The sequence below is a fragment of the Ixodes scapularis genome, unplaced genomic scaffold (genome assembly GCF_016920785.2).
Source record: "Ixodes scapularis isolate PalLabHiFi unplaced genomic scaffold, ASM1692078v2 PGA_scaffold3__209_contigs__length_174095766, whole genome shotgun sequence".
NCBI lineage: Eukaryota > Metazoa > Arthropoda > Arachnida > Ixodida > Ixodidae > Ixodes > Ixodes scapularis.
Window position 1 is genome coordinate 57,641,239 of NW_024609868.1, and position 21,083 is coordinate 57,662,321.

Here is a 21,083-nt window from a genome sequence, read left to right on the forward strand (position 1 = left end):
CTCCACGCTCCTTGGTTCGTGATTCGTCCTTCGGTGTTCTTAGCATCGAATGCAACACTCCCATTGGCCGCGGGGCGATCGTAAGACGCTCGGGATCGCCCCGCATTTCTTAACATGTCAGTTATTGTAAAGAAAGTATTTTGGGAGCTCATTATTGCGTCGGCTTCACGAAAAAGAATGTATGCAAAAATGACCGCCTCGATGACACTTACGCTATTTTGAGTCCAAGGCACGTTTGGTTGTCTCCTTTTTTATCACAAGAGAAACATTTCTCTAAAACAGACCCGCAATTTTCTTTCTTCGTTTATTTAAAGCGGTGCTTCTTTTTTATGATTTTATTTATGTCTTGCAAATATACCGCTCACAAAAAAAAAAAAAAAAAAAAAAGCTTAGCAAATATTGAGTTTTTATTTTCGGTTTCTTTTTTTTTTTTAGATTGTTAAATATATTTCTAAATCTTAACTATCTAGAACAAGTCAAATATTTGAGTTGTTCTAGGAAATGCTGTTTGAGTGATTTAATACAACCCGTATTAAATCACTCAAACAGCATTTCCTAGAACGAGTAAAATATTTTGTGCCTTGTCCTCGTCGTTTGTAAGCCCGCTGAATCACATGCCTAGAGAATAGGAACTTCGAAATCGCTATTGAAATTCTGAAGTTTCTATTCCGTAGAGAGAGAAGACTTGCGAAAGAGGAGATGCTAACGTAGGAGTCACGGCCAGAGGCCGGACGGTCATCGTTAGTTCTCTTCTGTACGAGGCACCAATTCTTTACTCCAAATGCTCCAAAAAGAGCGTGAGAAGGAGTGGCCGGTCACGGTTGTGTTGGGGTTTTTGCCTTCGACTTTACTTTACTGACTTGCTGGAAACCTTTCTCTCTCTCTCTCTCTCTCTCGTCTACCAGCTGCTGCATCACCTGCGCTTTCCCAGACCTTGAAAATGTTGCCTCTGAGAGAGGCTAGACCAGATCGGACCTGCCTCCACAGATCATCGCTTTTAGTTATTACATTTGGAAAAAAGTAGGAAAGAAAGCGAAGGGGAAAGCGCGATCGCTCCCCATAATTTAGCCGTGTAGCAAAGGTGCCTCCGGCCAAAACTGGACGCACCATTCGCTGCGTCACGTTGAGAGCATTCGGCGAGATTTAGATGAAGTAATTTGTAAATCCTTGTCTAGCGGTTTGGTGCCCCGTCGACTTGTGTGTGTATGTATATATATTTTTTTCTTGTTTGGTTGATGAGGAGATATCGATTGTGATCGCTTTAGTTGGAAAATATATTCACGAACAGCCCGTGCGGTTGAGTCTACATTAAATTTTATATAAAGTAGCGTACGTATCCGTCATAAATAGTATTGCTTAAATACTCTACGGCCGGCAAGACAAAGATCTCAATTGGTTGAAATATTTCATCAAATACACGCCAGTATAAATAAAACGATCGAAACCATTATTTTTACTGCCTTCAAGTTAAGATTCGCGAGTCCTCCATACAACCTTCGAATACTGTTCGAGCATTTTATAAAGAAGTGTTCGAGCGACGCGAGATCACAGAAACTACTACGATTTACAAAGACGCCAAGTGATTAGTTACTTTTTTTCTCTCTCTCTCTACAAAGCGCGTTAATCCAAAAAGGTTCCGTTCCTCTCGGAGTTGAAATCAAAAAACAACTAGCGCATCCATCTAGAAAATCAGAAAACGTCCCAGCAAACTTTGGTACGCTCGAACTACCGCCACCATCTCTCCAAACCACGCGTATCGCAGTGAATTTACTCGGAAAATGCGATGCAGCGACCCGAACAGGGAAACACTGTCGACGCTATGGCGCCCGCGCGGTGTTCTCCACTGACGCCTCGGTTCTTCTCCCGAGATCGACTTGATATTCCCAGCTAAACGCTGGCGGAGTGTCGAGTATATTTCGATGCCTTACCTTTCCTGGTAGACGTATCCTCCTTTCGAAAGGTCCTGAAGCACAAGATCACGGGTCTACGGACTCCGTTTGGGCTCCAACACTGCCGCACAACAACACACCCCTATCGACTCCTGACTGCTTTTTTCACTGCAGTGAGACAAGCGGCACGCGCGCAAACCAGCCTTTTTTGACACTCGACGGTTAGCAACGCCATCGACAGAGGGCGCGCTTCGAACTTGTTTCGCGTTTCTTTCACTAGAGGACGCTAGCTTTCGCATAGTTGCTCCGCGCGATACTAGGGGCGCTCCTTCGTTTCGTTTTCGGTATTTTGGTTTAGTTTTGCGCGGTTTCTGTAGACTGCGGATCGGGACGCTCCAGCCTGAAATTATAAACCAAACTACAGTTTACTCTAGATTTGTCTGCGCATAAACTTTAGCTGCAGCTCTAGTTACATATCGTGGGAAATGACGTTCGTGTCATTAGTTATCAAAGTTTCCACGTGTTTCCATGGCAGCGGGTCATGACACCGATCGCGCGAGTGGGAGTATAGATCCTCGAGACACCAAAGTGCGGTCATCGGCTCTTGTGTAGTGTTTCTGAAATACATCGTTGCCATAGCAGCTCTCTGTTCCCTGTTTGGCGAAGAAATCAATAATGCCCTCGCCAGCACTGCGATTGAAGGTGGGACAAGGCTCATTGTAGCCATCAGCGTCATGTATCGGAAGGACAAAAGTATCATGTGCAAAAACAGTGTCTCGGCACTGTCCAACAACTTGACATGTTGCTTGGAAGCTGGCAAAGTGAGTTTGGCCTTCGTAAGCCGATCGCATGTCAACACCCTGATGAAGTCACCCGACGGAACCGTCAACCACTCTCAAGTAACTTGCAAGGATGTTGGTGGGAGTCCCTGCACGCAACTGATCCAAGTCAAGTGGGTCCGAATGGGAAACTCCAAGACGTTCCTAGTCATCGCGTCGCAGCGATCGTTCCAGATCTTCGAGTGGGATGGATCAGTCTTTCTTCACTGTCATCCCTTCTCTCAAGACCTCGACGCCAGTCAAGCTACCTACGGCCGCGGGATAGGAACGTGTGGCTCGAGCCTTCTATGCGTCGGTTGCCACAACGGAACTATTCTTGTGCATCTCATTTCGCGCGACAACACCGTTACTTTCTGCCAGCGTGCCAAACAGCACGACTATCCGATCACAGACATACACAGCTACGATGACGTCATGGCGAGCGCTGATGACGGTGGCGCCATCTGTTTGTGGAAAGGCAAAACGGCCATTGCGTTGTTTCATAAGCTGCCGACAGCGGGCGCGCCTTGTGTGAGCGTTCGCGTTTGGCACGATTTGGTGGTTGCGGGATACGCAACGGGACATGTGCGCGTTTTCAGCACAGAATCCTGTCAGCTTGTAGCTGAGGCGTCCGCTCATGCGAGGTGGATCTCGGCGATTGATGTGGCACCGGACACAGGACTCATGCTCTCCGTGTCCGAGGACTCTTTTGTCCGCGTTTGGCAACTCGATCGTGATGGCGAATCAACGATTATGCTCAAATACAGCGCGACTATCTCCAATTCTCAGCTTGTAGGTGGCGCATTCATGGCTGAGGATGGAAGTTCCTTTGCAGTTGTGGCTTACGATTCGGAGGAAGTGTTCATCTTCAAGAAATAGCCTTGACAATGGGCAATGGTCAAATGGAGGACGCCAAGTTATACTGAATCAAAACAAATGTATTGCTTACGCTGAGCACCAAACCAAACGTGTGGTGTGGTATTACTAGCACAAAATTACTTCAGAGGAAGGGCACTGCTATTTATGAAGATAGCTATGTCAACATGAAACCGTTGTTATATGATCATGTAAAGTTAACCAATAAAGAAGTGCCATTCACAATGGAAGAAAATTTCTTGCAGGTTACACTCCATTCTAGCTTGGACGGCAAACATTTGTAAAAAGTACACACCAATGATTCCAAAAGAAAAAAAGTATTTATTTGCGAACCCCAATTCCCCTTAAGTGTTTGTAAAATGATCTTCATGCAGAAACCCCAACGTACCCATGACACTTTTTCTTGATAGACTCGCAGTTGTCCGCAAACAAGTATTTTTTACTCAACAGCAACATACACTCTGAATATAGACAAAGAAACAAAAAAGAAAGTTTTCATCCAGATATTTGAATGCATGCCACCCCTAACCATTTTGAGCACACTACAGACTTTTAAAACACGGTATTTCACAATGAGTTACTTAAGACAGCGCAAGTGTAAAATGACCTAAGTGATTTCAATGCATGCTTTGCTTTTGGACGATCATTTCCCTGAGGTTGTTTTCAGACTCCTTGAGGCTCTTCTCCAGGTAACTTTTGCTGCTCTGGAAGACAATGTCGAAATTCAGCTATTATGCAGACGTACACTTTCTCAATAGTAAGCAGTGCCTTTCCCTAAAAAAAAATAGAACAAATATAAAGAAAAGGCACTTGCATTAGGGCCAGAATTAAAATGCAGATGATACACCTTTTCCATTTATACTCTCGTGAAGTAAACTTAAAATAAAAAAGTACATAGAATAATACCTTGCATGATGTAGCAAAATTTTACTTGTGTATCTGTTTGCGCACATATATCAAAAGAGCATCACCATCTTGGGTAAGCGGTAGTACCTTACTTATCTCCCTGTGTAAGCCCCACCCTTAGCATGAGGCACATCCACCACAATATCTGACCTGAAATAGCAACACTCCAATATGACACACGTGCCTGTTGCATAAGCGAGACCAGGGAAGGTAAAATGGACAAGTTCCAGAAATAACAACTTGCCCATTAAGAAGTATAGGGCATCTGAAATAACCAGGCTTGAACTGAAATGGGCAGTAGAAATGGATTTCTGCACGTAGCAGCAATCTAAACTTTTCGTTAAAGGTGTATTTTACAGGTCAGTTTTATCTTGTTAAATTACAAAGCGTAGCTCCCTTTCTGTAAAAAAAAATAGGGTTAATACACTTGCCAGGGTCAATGGTGGAGGGCGACGCAGACGACCAAGTAGAGTGGCAGGGTGCGTTTGCGCACATGTTGATAGATGGCGCTACATCCTTATTGAGACTGCTCGTGACGACCGTGGTCTACTAAGATGAACATAATAGTTGTGTAATGTAACTGTCATTTAAAACTAAATGCAAACAATAAAAGCAAAACTTGAAGTTAAAAAAAAAGTGGTTGCATAACGACAGCATTCTTGCTGCCGACAGGTTTTGCCAGCGTATCGTCTGCTTTCTTTTGCTGGTCGGCTACACCCAATGTTATTAGATAACTCAGTTACGGAACTGCTCATAGACACTGCATGCATGAGCAGTACCCCCCTCACTCACCACGACTCGCCTCCCCTCGTTCGAGGCGCCGGGCAGCTGCTTTAGTAACTGCAGTGTATTCTATGGGATACGTATGTTTCAAAGCGCAGCGTCTAGATGGCATTCCACCATACTCTATGGCAGGGGTTCTCAAACTTTTTGGTCTCTTGGTTTGGACCTTCAAGGAGTGCCGGGGACAAAGTGCCATCTAGATTTTCGTAAACGAAAATCTAGATGGCACTTTGAACGACGGGAGGTAGACTGAAGTGAGTGAGGGGGCGTACCCCCTTCCGCGGGAGTTCCACAATTGAGGTAATCTAGTAACGTTGGCTGCACATTCCAGCCCTGCTCCCGACGCCATCTATCAATATGTGCGCCAAACTTGCCCCGCCACTCCACTCGGTCATCTGCGTTGCCGTCTGGCGTTGACCTTGGCTAGTTTTTTGACCCTATTTTTTCGAAAAAGGGCCAAACCCCTTTCCATCAACTGGGTTTACATCACGCTTTGTAATTTTGCATGATAAAACCGACCAGTGAAATACACCTTCGGTGAAAAGTTTAGACTGTTACGTACAGGCACAGATTTTTACGGACCCTTTTAAATCGAGCCTGGTTACTTCAGTCACCCCCTAGACCTTTTTCGTCTACTCTCGTCCTCAGCCACTTAATAGGCACATCCGACATGGGCAATGAAGAAATAATAAACCATTTCAACCTGTAAATAGTAAAAAAATAAAGAGGAGGCAAAACAAGCATGTGTGACGGTTTTGCTTATATCCTAAATGTCCTCCGTTGGCATAGCAACGGCAAAACAGTGTTTTTGCCCATACCAGAGGTGAAGACATTCAAGATGGCGGCACCCATGTGGAAAAGAGCTATAACTCTATATACTGTAGAAGGCCTTACATCAGAGGTGTGCGAATACAAAATGTTTGACTGCGAATCGAAGTTCAATATTTTAGAATGTGAATATTTATGTTTAAAGGGGATATAACATGCAAAAAATAAAATATGAGATAACAGTACTGCTAGGACACATTGTATATTCCTATCATCCTGCTAAATTTGTTTTGAAAATGGCACGATAGTTTCGTGGATAAATTGATTTATATGCAGGTCCCAAGCGGAGCTGGAGGCTGGCTATGTAGCCATCCTCCTGCACGGCGTCCCCTTGCAAGCACTCACAGAATTGGCTCTCTTGGTGTCTCAAGATTCAGCTTCCTCGTTTACCTTCCGTGTTTTGAGCATGCGGTCCGTGAGGATTTCGTCTACGGCATCGCTTGCCTTGTCAAAGTGTTTGACATTGATCACCGCAGCGATGAGAGTGATAGCTATCAAGAGATGTTGGAAGCTGTTCCTTTTTGACTGCGACCCGCTGGCGACCAGCTCCAGCGAGTTTGTCCTTAACTCGCCGTCGCTGGAGCGAGTTACAGACAAACTCGCTGTGGTCACCGTCGTCCGGGAATATGTCGCAAGCGCACGCAGGGTGGAAGGTCAAAGGGCCGGGGCGAGTGCGAGAATAGCGTTCGGGTTGCTGAGTTGCGTGAACGGTTTTGATCGTATCGCGGCATGGGGGCGCCTAGAATGAGAGAGCGTTCACGATCATATGGTTTATGGACACCATGGTGTGACTAACTTGGGCAGTGTTGCCTGGTCGCCAGATGGAAATTATAAAAATTGGTAAATTGAATATTGCACTTACCAGAGCTCTAAAAATCACGTAACTTGGTGCTGGGCAAACAAAAATTGTTTGCCCAACATTTATGCTAAAATACAAATTTTTCGATTTGCAAGCAAAACGGATATTCTATCGCTGTGGGATGATGATACCGTTTGTGCCCAACTATAGTCCGTGTCACTAGTCACATGCATCTAAACTTACAGAGGTCAGATGACCGGGGCATTTAAGCTAAGGTTGACAACCACCACTTGACAAGCAAAACACTGTCCTACCTTATATGTAGGGTTCCGTGTATTCGGAATTTTCTTCCTTCCCACAAATTTAGATTTTTTTTTGTTTTTATTATTTAAGGCGTTAGACGACAAATTTGCATATATTGGGGTATAAGTTAAAAAAGAAAAGTGGTACACACATACTGGTAAAAAATTCCCAGTACTGATAAGAAAGAGAATAAAACGAGATGATAAGGGGTCCCAAAAGAAAGAACTCGTGGAAACTTCTCTATTCTGGGTCAACACAAAATAAAAGTGTAGATAAAGATTTCTGCTTGCAAAGCTTGAATATTTCTCATTCGAGAACAGCTCCAATGTGGGGTGTTTTGGTTTCCCTGAAGTTGATAGAGCAACTTTGGGGGCTAATTTCATAGCTGCAAGTTTGGCAGAATCAACCCGATCATACGCAGGTTATTTTACCCTAGGTGTTTGAGGATGTCACTGAGGTGCGTTGTATGTGACAACGGTTAGCAGAACAGGCCTTGGCTTATTTCACCTGTAAAGCTAAAAATGTGGATGGTGTTTACCGCATTTCCGTTACAACACATTACAAACAGTTCCGTACTTCGGATGGCTGGAGGAAGCTAGGAAGTTTGCTATAGTCGATGACAGGCTAAGACACCAGCAACAAATGCCCCTCAGAGAAATTCGTATCACTCCACCAGCCAATCGCTCTTCATTTCCTGGATGTCACTGACGTCATTGCTTGACAAACAATTTTTTTGTATTAATGGCAGCAAATTTATTTGAGAACGCTGACACAGAAGGATGGCGGGTTCTCGCAGTTATTTTCCAGCTGTAAACCCACCTGGGTTTACATCACGAAGTTGCACCGATATCTGCTTTTGTCTCATGGTTTCCACGTAACAAGGTGAGAATCCAACGATTGCATCGCCACCGAAGTGTTCGGCGTGCCCACTTCGTCGAGCCGACAAGCCTAGCAACCGCTAAGACTACGGACAACAAGCTTTGTCAGTGCCAAAGGCCTCTCTTCGTAAGTTTGCCGCTCGTCCCCAACTCCAGTTATGTGCCCACATCGTAGCGGCGTGAGCGTTTCTTTATGGCAGTTTCTACGGGGCTACATAAAAACGTTTTGGTCGCTGCAGTATGCCGCGATGCCGCATGAGATGATGAAGTGACGCCATCGCCGTGACCCCTCGCCAGACTCCGCCAGTTTCTCTGCAGGCTTTAATAAATAAAGGATGCCCCAAATTGACGCCTTTGAAGCGGTATCGATCTATCTGTGAAGCGTGGAACCCCTGCCAAGTCTCGTCGCAACAATCGGATGTACAGCAACTCGGACAAGCGATGACTGTGTCGTCCTACCACCGCTTCATATGAAGGTGTCAAATCATGAAGGTAGGAAGCTTCTGAAGGTGGCATCATGTCACCTCCAGAAGCTTCCTACCTCCCTGCCCCTAATTTAGTCTGATTGCATTCTCCTCAACCCTGAGTTGTGCTGGGTGCTGTGCCGGTATCCGGTGTTTTCACCATCTTACGTGTCATCCTACCGAAAATAGGCGCCCAGAGAAACTAAAAACTTTCAGGAAGCCTGGCTTCACCTCCGGTGCTGTCATGTAGCATCCAGAAGCTTCCTACCTCCATGCGTCAAACGTTGAAGTTTCACTCGTGTCCTGCCGTCGCCCTCGACAAAACGAGGTAGAAAATCTGTCTGCCCTATTCTCCGTAGCCGCGCGCTTTGTGACGATGTTGCATCGCTTGATTGCCAGCGAGTTTCGTTCTTTCCACTCGCTCCAGAAAACGATGCTGCCCGTGTCGCCGCAGCGCGCAGCAGACGATGCCCCATTTTCTCAGAAGTAGAGCAGGAGCATCACACCTATGGGTGGAGCATCTACCGGATTCTTAGTTTGTCACTCATTCAAGGTTTTCTAAACCATGGCACCACAAGAAGTCGTTACCAAGCACCAATTTGCACAACTGAAACCAAACATCATCCCCAACGACGCTAGCTACAGTTGCATAGTGGCGGACCTAATGCAGTCACTGTACCTGCGGCCCTTTTGCGTCTGATCCAATCGGAAAGTCCTTCACCGGTCACACTTGCGTCGTCGAGGACGCCAACATTTACAGTTGTTTCAATTTCCGATCCTTCCTGCCGCACCTCTAATGTAATCCTTTTTTTTTTCTCGAACGTCTCCTTATTTTTGAGATGTGCAGCACAGGCACGGAGTCGGTGCTCGCAAAATCGAATCCAAACATTTTTTTTGGCAGCGTTGCGCTGCAAAATTTTTTTCGAAGTCCTGGAAATGTTAAAATTTTTGTGCGAGGAGGGTGTTTTATTTTAGGTTATGGCGATCCGAGAAAAACGGGAGACTGGCAGGTTGGACTTTTATTTAACAGCGGGTCAGCGTTTCAAGCTAGTGTCTGTGAACATAAAGGCGAAAATGCTAAAATGAAAGGTATCAAATTTCACGACAGTCTGCAAACCTTAAAGGGATGCTGAACCGAAATCTGAATTCCCCAGAACACGCGGCAAAAGCGTGCAACGGGACGCTACAAACACCAAAACATCGCTCCTAAAGCGATATCTCAAACGGATGACCGTATTTCTCAAGAAAAGAGGCGCATTTGGCAGGAATGTTGACATCATGTTTCTCCGAGAAGGAGGGGGAACGGCCTTGCGTCTTCTCTGCCTCGCGGCCTTGAGGGAGCGAAGTGAAGGGAGGAGGAAACTATGTATCTTGACCTCACGCGCCTCGTCGGCCTGGTTCAATCTCGACTTCTTTTTCCAAAAGTACAGCCGTCCATTTGAGATATCGCCTTACTAGTAGTGTTGTAGGGATTGTAGCGTCCCGCCTAAATCTCCAGCATTGTTTTTTTTTAAATCCGAATTTCGTTTCACCATCCCTTTAAAGGGGTTAGGACACGAAAATTAAACGGGTAGATTATTCTTAAAATTGAATTCTCGTAGGCTACTTAGTATACGAGCCAAATTTCATAATTTTTAGAGCTCTAGTAATTGCAATAATCAATTTACAAATATTATTCATTCTTTTTTCCAGCGACCAGGCAACATTGCCGAGGTTAGTCGCACCATGGTGCCCATATACCATGTGATCATGATGTTTCGTTGGACGCTCTCTCATTCTAGGTGCCCCCCTTCTCGCCCGAGCTTGCCTCGCCGAGGTACGGTAGCACACACTCATGCGGCTTGGCTACTTTAACGCAACTATGGCACTCGCCCCTTCGCCCTTTCATCTTCCACCCTCCTTGCACGTTTCAAGATCTTTATGGACGACAACGAGTTCCCCCGTGCCAATCTCCTTTTCGTCGTCGTCTCTGCAGCTGGTAGCCAGCAGGTTTAGGTCAAAACGACCAGCTTCCAACATTTCTCGATAACAATCACTCTCATCGCTGCTGCGGTCAGTGTTGAAGACTCCGACGAAGCGAGCGATGCCGAAGACGTCGTCGTCTCAAAAACAGCATGCTCAATACACAGAAGATAAATGGGGAAGCCGAACGAATGGTGTCACCGACCCAACAAACATGGCGGCCTTTCTGAATGGGGTGGATCCAGATAAATCGATGTATCAACAAAATTGTCGCGCCATTCTAGAAACTAATTTAGCAAAAATATAAAAACACAATGGGTCCTAGCAGTATAGTTATCTCATATTTCATTTTTGACATGTACTAACCCCTTTAACAAACAACAAGCACGGAGGGAAGGGGAGGGGGTGTGAAGGACTTTGCTGGTGCTCGTGCTGTTGGTGCAAGCTGTCGACAGAGTCGCTCAGATTTCAATTCCAACCAACATCCAAATCAACCCTTCAAATGCTCTGCCTATTGAAACTAGTTTTACCTAAGACAGAAGCTACAGCTGCACTCCGCTGGTTAGGCATTTAGGTTCACAGTAAAAACCTTCGACCTTAGGCAATTAGACCATAACCCATGCCTTCACAAAATAAAAGCGAAACGAAATAAAACCATTGATATTGAGAGTATAGACCCTATGTCGTGCCTTCTGCAAATAAAAGCTACACGAAAAGGAGGAACTGGTAGAGTCATTGTCCAGAATATTTCGCTAACATCTTCCTTGAATGTTGAAATGTGGTTTAGTGGCAATCTACATAGTAGGTGTTCCAAAATTAAGTTAATACAAAAGCACTTTCTCAGACTAAGTGACAAAACACAGCCTACCTCAAGACTCTTAATTTTCTCGTCACAAGTCTTGATTTTTTCGTCAAGGTCTTTCTTGATCTCATCAGCATCAGCTACGATGAACCTGGCACAGACAAAAAGTATGATGCAATAAGCACAAATCCCAACACTTAAGGAGATACTAACATAAAAATTTTAATACGTCTATCACTTTCAGAAATAAGTTAAAAATGATCAAAAATATCTGCAAATGACAACTGCAAGTTTGAACATTGAACGGATGGCTACATTTCTAGTTCTAATATGGCCGATTCTGGCAAGCACTCAGAAAGCAGCAATCGAAGAGAGTGACAAGTTTGGGGATATTTGGTACCTTCATGATGTCAACTGTCACAGCACGGGCGAGACTGGTGTGGTTACGAGCTTCGCCACTTATGGCATCAACGCATTACAACCTAGCCATTTGAGATACTCAAGGACTGCGTCGGACAAAGCTAGCGGAGGCAAAGGAGCGATTTACCAGCATCCCAGACTTCCACTGACCTCCTCTCCCCTCAGCGTCTGCCCCTTTCCCTGATTCCCTTTCTATTCCCCAGACCGAGGAATTTAATTTTTCAGCCACGGGAGAAAAAGAAAATCTGGTTCGGCCAAGTTCAACAGGCAGTGCACACACGTAACTTGATACCATACTTCCGTGGAGCCATGCAGCTGTTAAGGGACAAGTGACATAGCGACATTCTAAGGCCTGCTTTAGACCAAGCAATTTTATCAGCAATTTCAGGGTTGCTGGAGGGCTATTCCCTAGCTTTCTCATGTCACTTTGCAACATGAATGGCTGGGATTGGGTCCGGCTCGAAATGGGCAAGCAACTCAAACAACTCGGAGACATTTGAAGTGGCAGCAGCGAATCAAGAGGCACAATATTTTCACGTGACACCCCTGCGGTGGCAATGATGACAACTAAGGACGGGGCTTAACTTGGCTCTGGCTTGAAATGGATCATTTTCAGGACTAACCCGTTTCAGGGAGATAAGTTGGTATTCTCAAAGCCACTTAGATATAAAAACAGATTTCTAACAAGTAATTATGTCTACATATTGCAAAAAAATTCAAATTTAATAGTGATGACAAATCGTAGCGATTCGCTTGCTGTGTGCTAACACGGGGGGGGGGGGGTCCCATGTTGTTGATGTTGCGACGTCGACGCTGGGAAAAATAGACCGATATCGCCTGTTGTTCGGCACATGCGCGAACTTGACCAAGCCACCTTGGGTGCTGCCATAACTTTAGTCCACAGACGCGGCGAATGTGGTGGAAGCGGGAGGCTGTGCATTCACGCAGGTCCAAAGCCCACCTGCCGTCGTCACCTTGTTCCCTCATTGACACATGACACCGCCAAAAGAACCAGAAGTGTTCCACTTTTTTTGTTCTAAGGAAGTATGAGTATGCCGTCCACCTTTTTGGGGTCCTTGGTGATGTAACACTTGAAGAGGTACCGGCTTATCATGCTTTTGCCACGAAGCTCATTTGCAGTGTTTAGGAGAAAATATTGTAGTATATCATTACGGGTTCATTGAATCTTTTTTGAGCTATGAATATGGGTTAATTAAGCCCGTTTTGAGTTGTGATGATGTTCAGGGGCACACACGATAGTGACGGGTTTAATTTGCTGTGCATGTGGTTTCGTTCATAAACATACCTCAGGAAAGAACAACCAATGTTGCGCAATTTCTGTGCCCGACATCTGTCGATGTAACCAGAAAGCCTCGCCAGACTGTTTGTTAAAGATAAGCCTAGCGTTTAGCAAAAGCTCTTGCAACGTAAAATAATTGGATAGTTTGCTGACAAACATGCTGAGCAACATTTGCCATCGTGCACATTCAGATCACGTTGTCCCTGCTTTGTGGTGTATTGCACCCTGCGCAGCCGTTTTCTTACTGCTTATAGTTTGGCTTTGTACCCTGCTTTGTGCGAGACATTAATTTACACTTCGGAAATATGCTTCACCAATGCTAGTTTGCAGGCACGTAGCCAAGATTTTGTTTCGGGAAGGGAGGGTTTGAGGGAGGGAGGGAGGGGGGGGGGGGGGGGGGGGCCATGACAAAATGCTGCATGAGGGGGAGGGGGGAGAGGTCCCAGCAAAATGGAGGATTTTGGGAGGGGCCCGAACTTATGTGCCCCCCCCCCCCCCCCCCTGGCTACGTGCCTGCTAGTTTGTCATGTTTCTGTTCGTAGCGTCTACCTTCAACTCAGGTTTTAAAACATTTGGTGGCACCGGCTAGACGCCTCCAACGTCTTTCTGTTGGAGGCGTCTATACCATTTACCCGTGTACACTCAGCGAGCGAGCAAAGGCTATGAAAAAAAGCTTGTTAAGTTCACTCTGTGTGACGAGAAGTGGGCACGAACTTCGAAAAACTGTAAACGTAGAAACAATGGTGCAGAAAGCTGCCAGTAAAGACAGGTGGTGCATTTAACAAACGAGTACCGAACAGTAGATGCCGCACGTCATCAGGACGCAAATGCAATCGTAGGCAAGCACAATCGCATGGCACCTCCGGCCCAGGGTTCACTCCACAGGTTCTCTCAGCATTGTCTGAATCCATTCTCAACAACAGGAAAATCAGAATTCATGCGAACTTGTTTTCGCGCATGACACATTGATTACCTAGTTCTCTCGAACGAGCGAAGACTCATTTACTGTCCCTTACTGCTTGCTCAGCGAACTTTGGAGATCCATTCTCTCAACCGCCGGTCTTTCGGAAAGCTATGAAAGCCAACACCCCCGTGTCTGGTGTTGCTGTTGCCGCAGCCAGGGACGCAACACATGAAACCTGCCATAACGGCAGAGCAAAAGAAAAGAACAATTCGGTGGAAACAACATTGCTAAGGCTGTTCGTGCGGGGCTGGCCAACAGCCAAATCTTCACTGCATCTCCACGCTCGGAATCTTCACACTGAAGGTTCCATAACGCATCGCGGCAGTGGTGGCATAGCGGAACTATGGCGCCTGGAACGCGTCTCCGACAGGTGTGCTTTACCGCGTCCAAAAAAGGGGGTCCCTCGATTTCTGCCTGATGACGTCATAGAAGTATTATGCCGTCGCCAGTCACAATCCTGGCGGCATCCCAATAGAGGCGGTGCATATGGCAGACGCCTAATCTGCTGCAGGTCGCTCTCCAGTGTGGCAGTCCACGGAAGCTTCGGCAGCCAGAAGTTGGGAAGCCATGACGACAGTGACACTCGCGTACGGTTGTGCTACTCGCAGCTTCTCGTTGGCATTTCTACGATTAACCGCCAGAATTGTGACATGCAACAGCACAACACTTCGGCTTCTGTAACGTCAATTGTTGCCAATTCGGGACCACTTTTGATGTATGGGCAGCAAAGGACGCTAAACACACCAGTCGAAGATGTGCTCCAGGCACTCCAGCGCAACTCGCTGGTGAAATTGATTTATTGCCCCATCAAAAGAGGGCCGATAAAGCATCGGGGACATCCACCAGGTGTGATCTGGTAATCGTTTGATTTGTTTTAGATGAAGTCTTTGCGTCTTCTTTTATCTCAAATTTGGTGCCTCTGTGGTGTTACTACAACATGGTCAACATTTAAAGAATAAAATAGGTTGATACTGCAAATAAATACAAAGGTGCGAGTGAGCTGGACAAGAATGACGAAAATATTCCCTAGAGAACGAGAACATGGAGAGGCCCCTTGTTCGATACCAGGACCAGGCGGATTTTTTCGGTCACGCACCAGTATGGAGATTTGTGTTTGTCCTTTGTTCCCTAATCCAGGGATTATTTTCGTCAATAAAATAGGCGCTAAAATTTCGTCTTCGTACCCCTCCAGATACGGACGACGATGAACGTGCGCGCAACTACGAATGCTCTAAACTTAGATTTCACATTCACAAGGAACATTTACAGAACCCTCTAAAGCCATGTCATAAAATCCCCAAGTTTCACGGGTAATTTAATTGTGAACAACTCATGGGGAGCCTTTGCGCGTCGCAGGAAGGCTACCATTTCACAACAGGTAAATTGGCCGGCACTGACCATATAAGGGCATTACTAGAGATGGTGATATCAAAGAGCCGTGTGCACGTTAGTATACAAACACCCGTGCACGACTTCTGGTGGGGCCTCGACGTTCTCATAAAGCAATCTAGTACCACATGGGGGCTTTTTAAATAGACAAAGCGCGTTGTGTCAAATGAATGGGCACGCATACATTCGGCCGACTGCCTGATACATCTTCGTGTTGGGCGGCGCCTCGGAAACAGCTTCGCCGGTGTAGTAGGCGCGCTTGATTCCCTTCTTGAGGTTGTCGATCTGAACATCAGCTAGCCTCAGGCGCCGTGTTGTGTCGATCATCTTCATCTGTAGCTCTTGAAATGCCTGCGAAATGACCCATGGTAGCGGGTGACCGCGGGTAGTGCACACTCGATCCCACTTGAGAATACGTCGCATGTTTACCCTTAACAAATAGGCAATATTTAACGAACAAATGAAAGGTGATACAAATATTGCAGCTATTAGGAATTAGCCTAAAAAAGACGTAATATTTTTGTACCTTTCTCAGCTCCATGTCGACGGGCGTCGCAGCCATTGTACTAATGCCACTGACGATGCGGATTGATGCAGATGGCGAGCCCACAGAGGGCGAGCCGAAGAGCCAGAGGAGTCGCCAGAGTAATATGCGATATTGATTTCTTTCGAATACGAACAAATGCTGACCTAATTTGTCAAAAGAAAAAAAAATTGCAGACCTGTTTAATGGCATGCTGCTTGCGGCGCGCTTGAACGTTTTTCGAAGGCAGTGTTGGCTTTGAACACAGCGGTCCTTTGCAACTCTATCTGCCGGGAGGAAAATAGGCATGGTGCTACACTTATTTAAAAAAAAATTGCTGTATAAACTTTAAAAAAATAATCTTACAATAACACTACCTCGTTGCAATAACGCAACACCGAAAAGAAATGAAAAAGACACAAAAGAAGTTATTGCACGAAAGAGCGTGCCGAAATAGCTCAGTTGGGAGAGCGTTAGACTGAAGATCTAAAGGTCCCTGGTTCGATCCCGGGTTTCGGCAGGTACTGTTTTTGTCCAAGAATGGCAGTTTTAAGTAGGAACATTGTTTTAAATATTAATCCTACGTGATTTCTTTTTTCAACCCTTTGATTTGTTTTTTTTTTGTTTTTTTTTTTTGCTTTTACACAGCCACGCCGCACCCCACGCAATTTCTTCTCTTTCTTTTTTCTTTTTGTACTTTTCTCCGCATAACGCAGGCACTCTGCGTGAAATCTCAAATACTGAACGGCGCTAGCAAGACTGAGGCCACTCGACTAGCTGAGTGGCCGAATAACTATCACATGACACGTCCGTAATTTTGCGCCGAACGGCTTTGCAACGCATCACATCAGTCATGATAGAGTCACACTTCTTCCCCGACTGCGGTGATGGGGTGCCTTCTCCAACGTTCAGGGCCAAAAGCCAAATCCCCTTCGTACGGAGCCCTAGATCATTACCAAAATGTCTGTCTTCAAATGCAGCTTATAACTATTTAAAAATAGTTGCTTAGCCATCACATTAATTTTGTTATTAATTCAGAAACGTAAGTCAATTTTCTAAAAGTAGCAGAAATGCACGTCAATATTAAAAAAAAAAAAAAAAAATCTTTTTTTTTAATTTATTTTAGACTTTTCCAGGGGCTCCGGAACCGGAGGGGGGGGGGGGGGGGGGGGGGCAGTCGCCCGGTTCTAAATCAGTGGGGGCATGCCCCCCCCCCCCCCCCCTCAAAGCTGTTCCGACCGCCGCCCCCCCCCCCCCTCTCTTCTCCCCTCCCACCATCCGCCGCTGTTGCATGTTGAAGCTGCACTCCATAGGCGACGAGGCGCCACATGCATTATTTCTTTGGAAGTCTTGTTAACCCGTTCGTTTGAAGGTGTCATGAATTGTTTCTTCAATATGCGCATTCTCACAAATAAATATTCGAAGATTCTATCAGACTGCGGCCTTTATTTCTCTGCACTGCGCTTCGTCGGTGCTCGTTGATATATACAGGCTGTTTCACAAAAAAGTGGACAAATTCGATATTGCGAAAACTACGCATCGCGCATCGTAACAAAAAAAAAAGGTTTGTGTCGTTTGGGTTCTGGGCCAGGGGCCCATCTAGGAAAATTATTGAAGTTTGGGATAATTAAGTTGTTAATTATTTTTGCGCAATTAACGTTTTTAATATTGTGTTTAAAGGCATGGTTTCAATTAAAAAATTGCTCAGCATCAACGAAAAAGGCTAAATGAACGAACTGCAGAACGATACAAGGCACGCGCAGCATTCTACGGCTTTTTGAGAAACCACACAAATTCGACGGGCTTTTAAGTTTCGGTTTGCAATCGGAGCGCTTCTTGGCCCCTACGGCACCACGCCCCGTGGAGAGATAGTGCAACCAGCCTCTACTGCGTTGCGCGAGGACAGCGCAACAGGGGTTGGTTGCACTATTCCTCCACGGGGCGCGGTGCCGTCGGGGCCGAGAAGCGCTCCGATTGCAAACCGAAACTTAAAAACCCGTCGAAGTTGCGCGTTTTTTTAGAAAGCCGTAAAATGCCACGCGTGCCTTCTATCGTTCTGCAATTTATTGGTTCGGTGTTTTTCGATGATGCTCAGCAACCGATACAGATGGGAGAACCAGTCTTCAAAGAATGCCTGCGAAGCCTGGGGCGCGCGAGCGCTTGAGACTCGAAATCACGTGCCCGGGTGCCGCGACCGAAAGCGTCGCTGTGGTCGGCCTTCCAGCATTGGCCGAATGCTGACTATGACGTCGGCAAAGGATTTCTCATCGATGGAAGTAAGAGGAATATAAGGACTTGAATTTTGACGGTGTCGGCAGTGTTGCTTTAAGAGCGTAATAATTTCAAGCTTCCCCCATGCTAATTACAAACACCATCGAACTTGTTGTTCGCAAGGTAATGACGTCACGAGAGAGAACCCTAGGAGGGCGTCACCAAAACACCTCGCCGCTGGAGCTTTCTTTCACGGTCTTTATTGCGGCTGCGAGAAACCAGGACATCCCTGCTTCTTATGTCGCGTGCCAAGCTACTCCTTGAATTGGATTCCACGCGTCTTACAAAGCACAGATGTGTCGGTGACTCGCTTTCATTTCTCGACGCAATGCAGTCAAACACACTCAAACGCTCTCAAACACAACTGTACGTAGGGACCTTAACTATCCCAGCGCATTGTGTGTTAGGAAATAATGGATACTGTATAAGGATTTTATAGACCATTCAACTCAACTACCCCGTTTCTTGACACAGGCCCCATTAGATGGCGTCGGAATCTTGGTCATTGCATGGTCACTAAAGCTCTTCTCGCCATGACATGTTTCTTCGATGTACATGGCTTGTGCGTGGCATCATCGCATAACGCTGGTCGTCATTCGTACTTGTCCTTGCCGGAAACAACATCCATGGTTCGATATGAAGCGTGGCCGAAATGGACTGAACGCACTCCGACCGCATAAATCGGTTTCTTAACGTATCGCGCTAGGATTTACTACAGAGGTGCCTGAAGGTGGTGGAAGCTTTCTCTAAAATTGTGGAAAGATTGGTTCACCTGAATAAATCATGAAAAATCAAAAATTATTTTTCCTATATGTTGCATTGTGTCACGGTGGCGCTTATTTGGGTCAAATGAGGTGAAGAATAGGAAGCCAATTCTATTTTCTTTTCAGTCACTTTTTTTTTTTTTTTTTTTTGTAGTAAACGCCAGAATAGCCCAGAATGATTTTCTGATGATTTTGGGAAGCAAGGCGTAGCGAGAAGTTTTTCATAGACAAAACCAGTTCTTATTTTATTTATTTTGACTCTGGAGGTTTTATGTATTCATGCTCTCAATTAATTAATGCACCACCTTCGAGCACCCCCATAGTAAATCCCAGAGCAATAAGTTAAGAAACCGATTTATGCTCTCAGTTCAAAGTGTGCCCAATCCATTTCGCTCACGCTGTGTATGCTCCCGAAGGAAAGCGCTCAGCAGCAAGCGTCGGCAGCGCACTTCCAGTGTAAAGAAGACACGATTCGCCTAAAACGAAAACAGTCAAAAAAGCAAAGAAAGCCAAGGAAGTCCAGCACCACATCACAGAAGTACGGTGTGTCCCGCATCATCGACGAATAGCGTATACGCTTCCCGCAGTATAGAGATTGACGTGCGTTGTTTTACAAATGCCAGCCATGACCTGGTTTCTTTGGAAAGCGGCGAAACAAGCGGCGCTACCATATATCCCGCACTACACTCCCGCCTTAAAATTCCGTCGACAGAGCATTCTCGTATAGTCTCGCGGTGCTGGAGCGGCAGGTTTGGCGGCCCAAAAAGCCAATCTCTGCAGCTGCCTTTGTCGAGTCTGCTGGCGGTCGACTCGTGCTCCACATCTGGGTTAATTGCTGCTCGCACTCTTCACGGAGGTCGCCACCCAGCGATGTTCCCCAAACACTCATGGCATACGCGTGTCTTTACCGGGGAGTGGCATCGTTGTTTCTGCGATTCTGCGCATTGAAAGAGCGAGAACTTAACAAAGCCTGCGGAATGGCTTTGTTGTCTCGGAGGGACGATACGGCGCGATTGCAGGGTTAGTTTGGGTGATTCGAGTTTTTCCATTTTTTTTATTGGATGACCCTCTTACTATCCGATATTTGGCAATAAGTCATCCCCCCAGACTTTAGGCAGAGGTGCCTGGAGCATGGAGCGCGCGTCTCCAACTGGTGTGTTTAACGCTTCTCAAAAGTGGTTCCTCAATTTCCGCCTGACGATGTCAGAATAGTGTCATGCTGCTGCCCGTCGAAATCCTGTCGAAGCCTGTCGAAGCCTATCGAAATCCTGACGGCGACACAGCAGCACATGTGGATGCGGCAGACGCAGCATGACACGCCGGCTCCTGTGACGCGATTTGCTGCCACTTCGGGACCATTTTCGATGCATGGGCGGGACAGGAGGGTGGACGCACCATCCGAAGACGCGTTCCAGGGCAGAGTGAAGGATGATTTGTCCAGACTTTTGTGCACGGCTCATTTCATCCATTGACTCCGTCCCTCCCGTAAGTCGATGCAAGAAGAGAATCTGTACTTGTGATAAGTTTATAAAAGTCCTGTTTGTGTATGCCTCATTCGATCAGATGTCCCTCGGGTTATACGATTAGAACTTCGATGATACTCTTTTATGAGATGTATAACATGGTTATGTGATGGGCTTTACCACATTTATCAGATTCGTACAGATGCAGTGGACGTTTAGTTTACTCATAACGATAAAAACTATAAGCTAACTTTTTATTCATCTGGATTCCATATGACAACAAATTTACAATATAAAATATTTTGCAAACCTCGGCGATTCAAGGTACTGGATTAAAATTTGCCTCCCCTGCATTTTACTAGTTCAATCATAACGAAAGTTTTAATCATATTATCATTGCTTCAAGAATCAAACCTGAAAAACGGTAAACTTCTAGGATATCAGCTGATAAGAGACACTCAACACCGACCATTTCCAGGCGTACCAAAAACGTTATCAGACTACTTCAGGTTTGGGAGCCTCTACCCCATGGAGACATGAGAATGGCTTATGTGCGATTTTCCCAATCGTCTGTCGTCCTGGCGTAGAAAAAAATATATTTTTCCTTTTCAATAGATACTTAGTTGGCGTTTACATTTTTGTATAGTTGTTGTCAAAGGTATGTTTGAACTAAATTTTATT

General features: G+C 45.8%; 3 protein-coding genes and 1 non-coding gene across 5 annotated transcripts in view; 2 read left to right on the top strand and 2 right to left on the bottom strand.

Moving 5' to 3' along the window:
• LOC8052150 (follistatin-related protein 5) overlaps positions 1 to 2,105 on the bottom strand; it is a 380,338-nt gene extending 378,233 nt beyond the window's left edge. For both annotated transcript variants that reach the window (XM_042292459.1, XM_042292458.1), the window contains exon 1: positions 1,929 to 2,105. The gene's annotated coding sequence lies outside the window, so the exon portion shown is untranslated. The remainder of the gene's footprint in view (positions 1 to 1,928) is intronic.
• Positions 2,106 to 2,361: 256 nt separating this feature from the next.
• On the top strand, positions 2,362 to 3,789 carry LOC8034095 (WD repeat-containing protein 54). The gene has a single exon (XM_002407686.5). The coding sequence runs from the start codon at positions 2,624 to 2,626 to the stop codon at positions 3,584 to 3,586; it is 963 nt and encodes a 320-aa protein (XP_002407730.3). The 5' UTR covers positions 2,362 to 2,623; the 3' UTR covers positions 3,587 to 3,789.
• Positions 3,790 to 3,884: 95 nt separating this feature from the next.
• On the bottom strand, positions 3,885 to 16,016 carry LOC8034085 (prefoldin subunit 1). The gene is made up of 4 exons (XM_002407687.4): positions 15,908 to 16,016; positions 15,566 to 15,732; positions 11,375 to 11,459; positions 3,885 to 4,287 (listed from the first exon to the last, which is right to left on the bottom strand). The coding sequence occupies exons 1-4, from the start codon at positions 15,941 to 15,943 to the stop codon at positions 4,201 to 4,203; spliced, it is 375 nt and encodes a 124-aa protein (XP_002407731.2). The 5' UTR covers positions 15,944 to 16,016; the 3' UTR covers positions 3,885 to 4,200.
• A 335-nt stretch (positions 16,017 to 16,351) lies between these two features.
• Trnaf-gaa lies at positions 16,352 to 16,424 on the top strand. The gene has a single exon. It is a non-coding gene; the product is annotated as a tRNA-Phe (tRNA).
• The last annotated feature ends 4,659 nt before the right edge of the window (positions 16,425 to 21,083 follow it).

What these genes read in the sequence shown, in the direction of transcription:
- LOC8034085 (XM_002407687.4), bottom strand. Translation starts at nt 15,943, where the DNA reads ATGGCTGCGACGCCCGTCGACATGGAGCTGAGAAAG. An exon ending in TCGACATGGAGCTGAGAAAG is followed by an intron (nt 15,733 to 15,907) that starts GTACAAAAATAT and finishes GTCATTTCGCAG; the next exon opens with GCATTTCAAGAGCTACAGAT. An exon ending in AGAAAATTAAGAGTCTTGAG is followed by an intron (nt 4,288 to 11,374) that starts GTAGGCTGTGTT and finishes ATTGTCTTCCAG; the next exon opens with AGCAGCAAAAGTTACCTGGA.
- LOC8034095 (XM_002407686.5), top strand. Translation starts at nt 2,624, where the DNA reads ATGTATCGGAAGGACAAAAGTATCATGTGCAAAAACAGTGTCTCGGCA.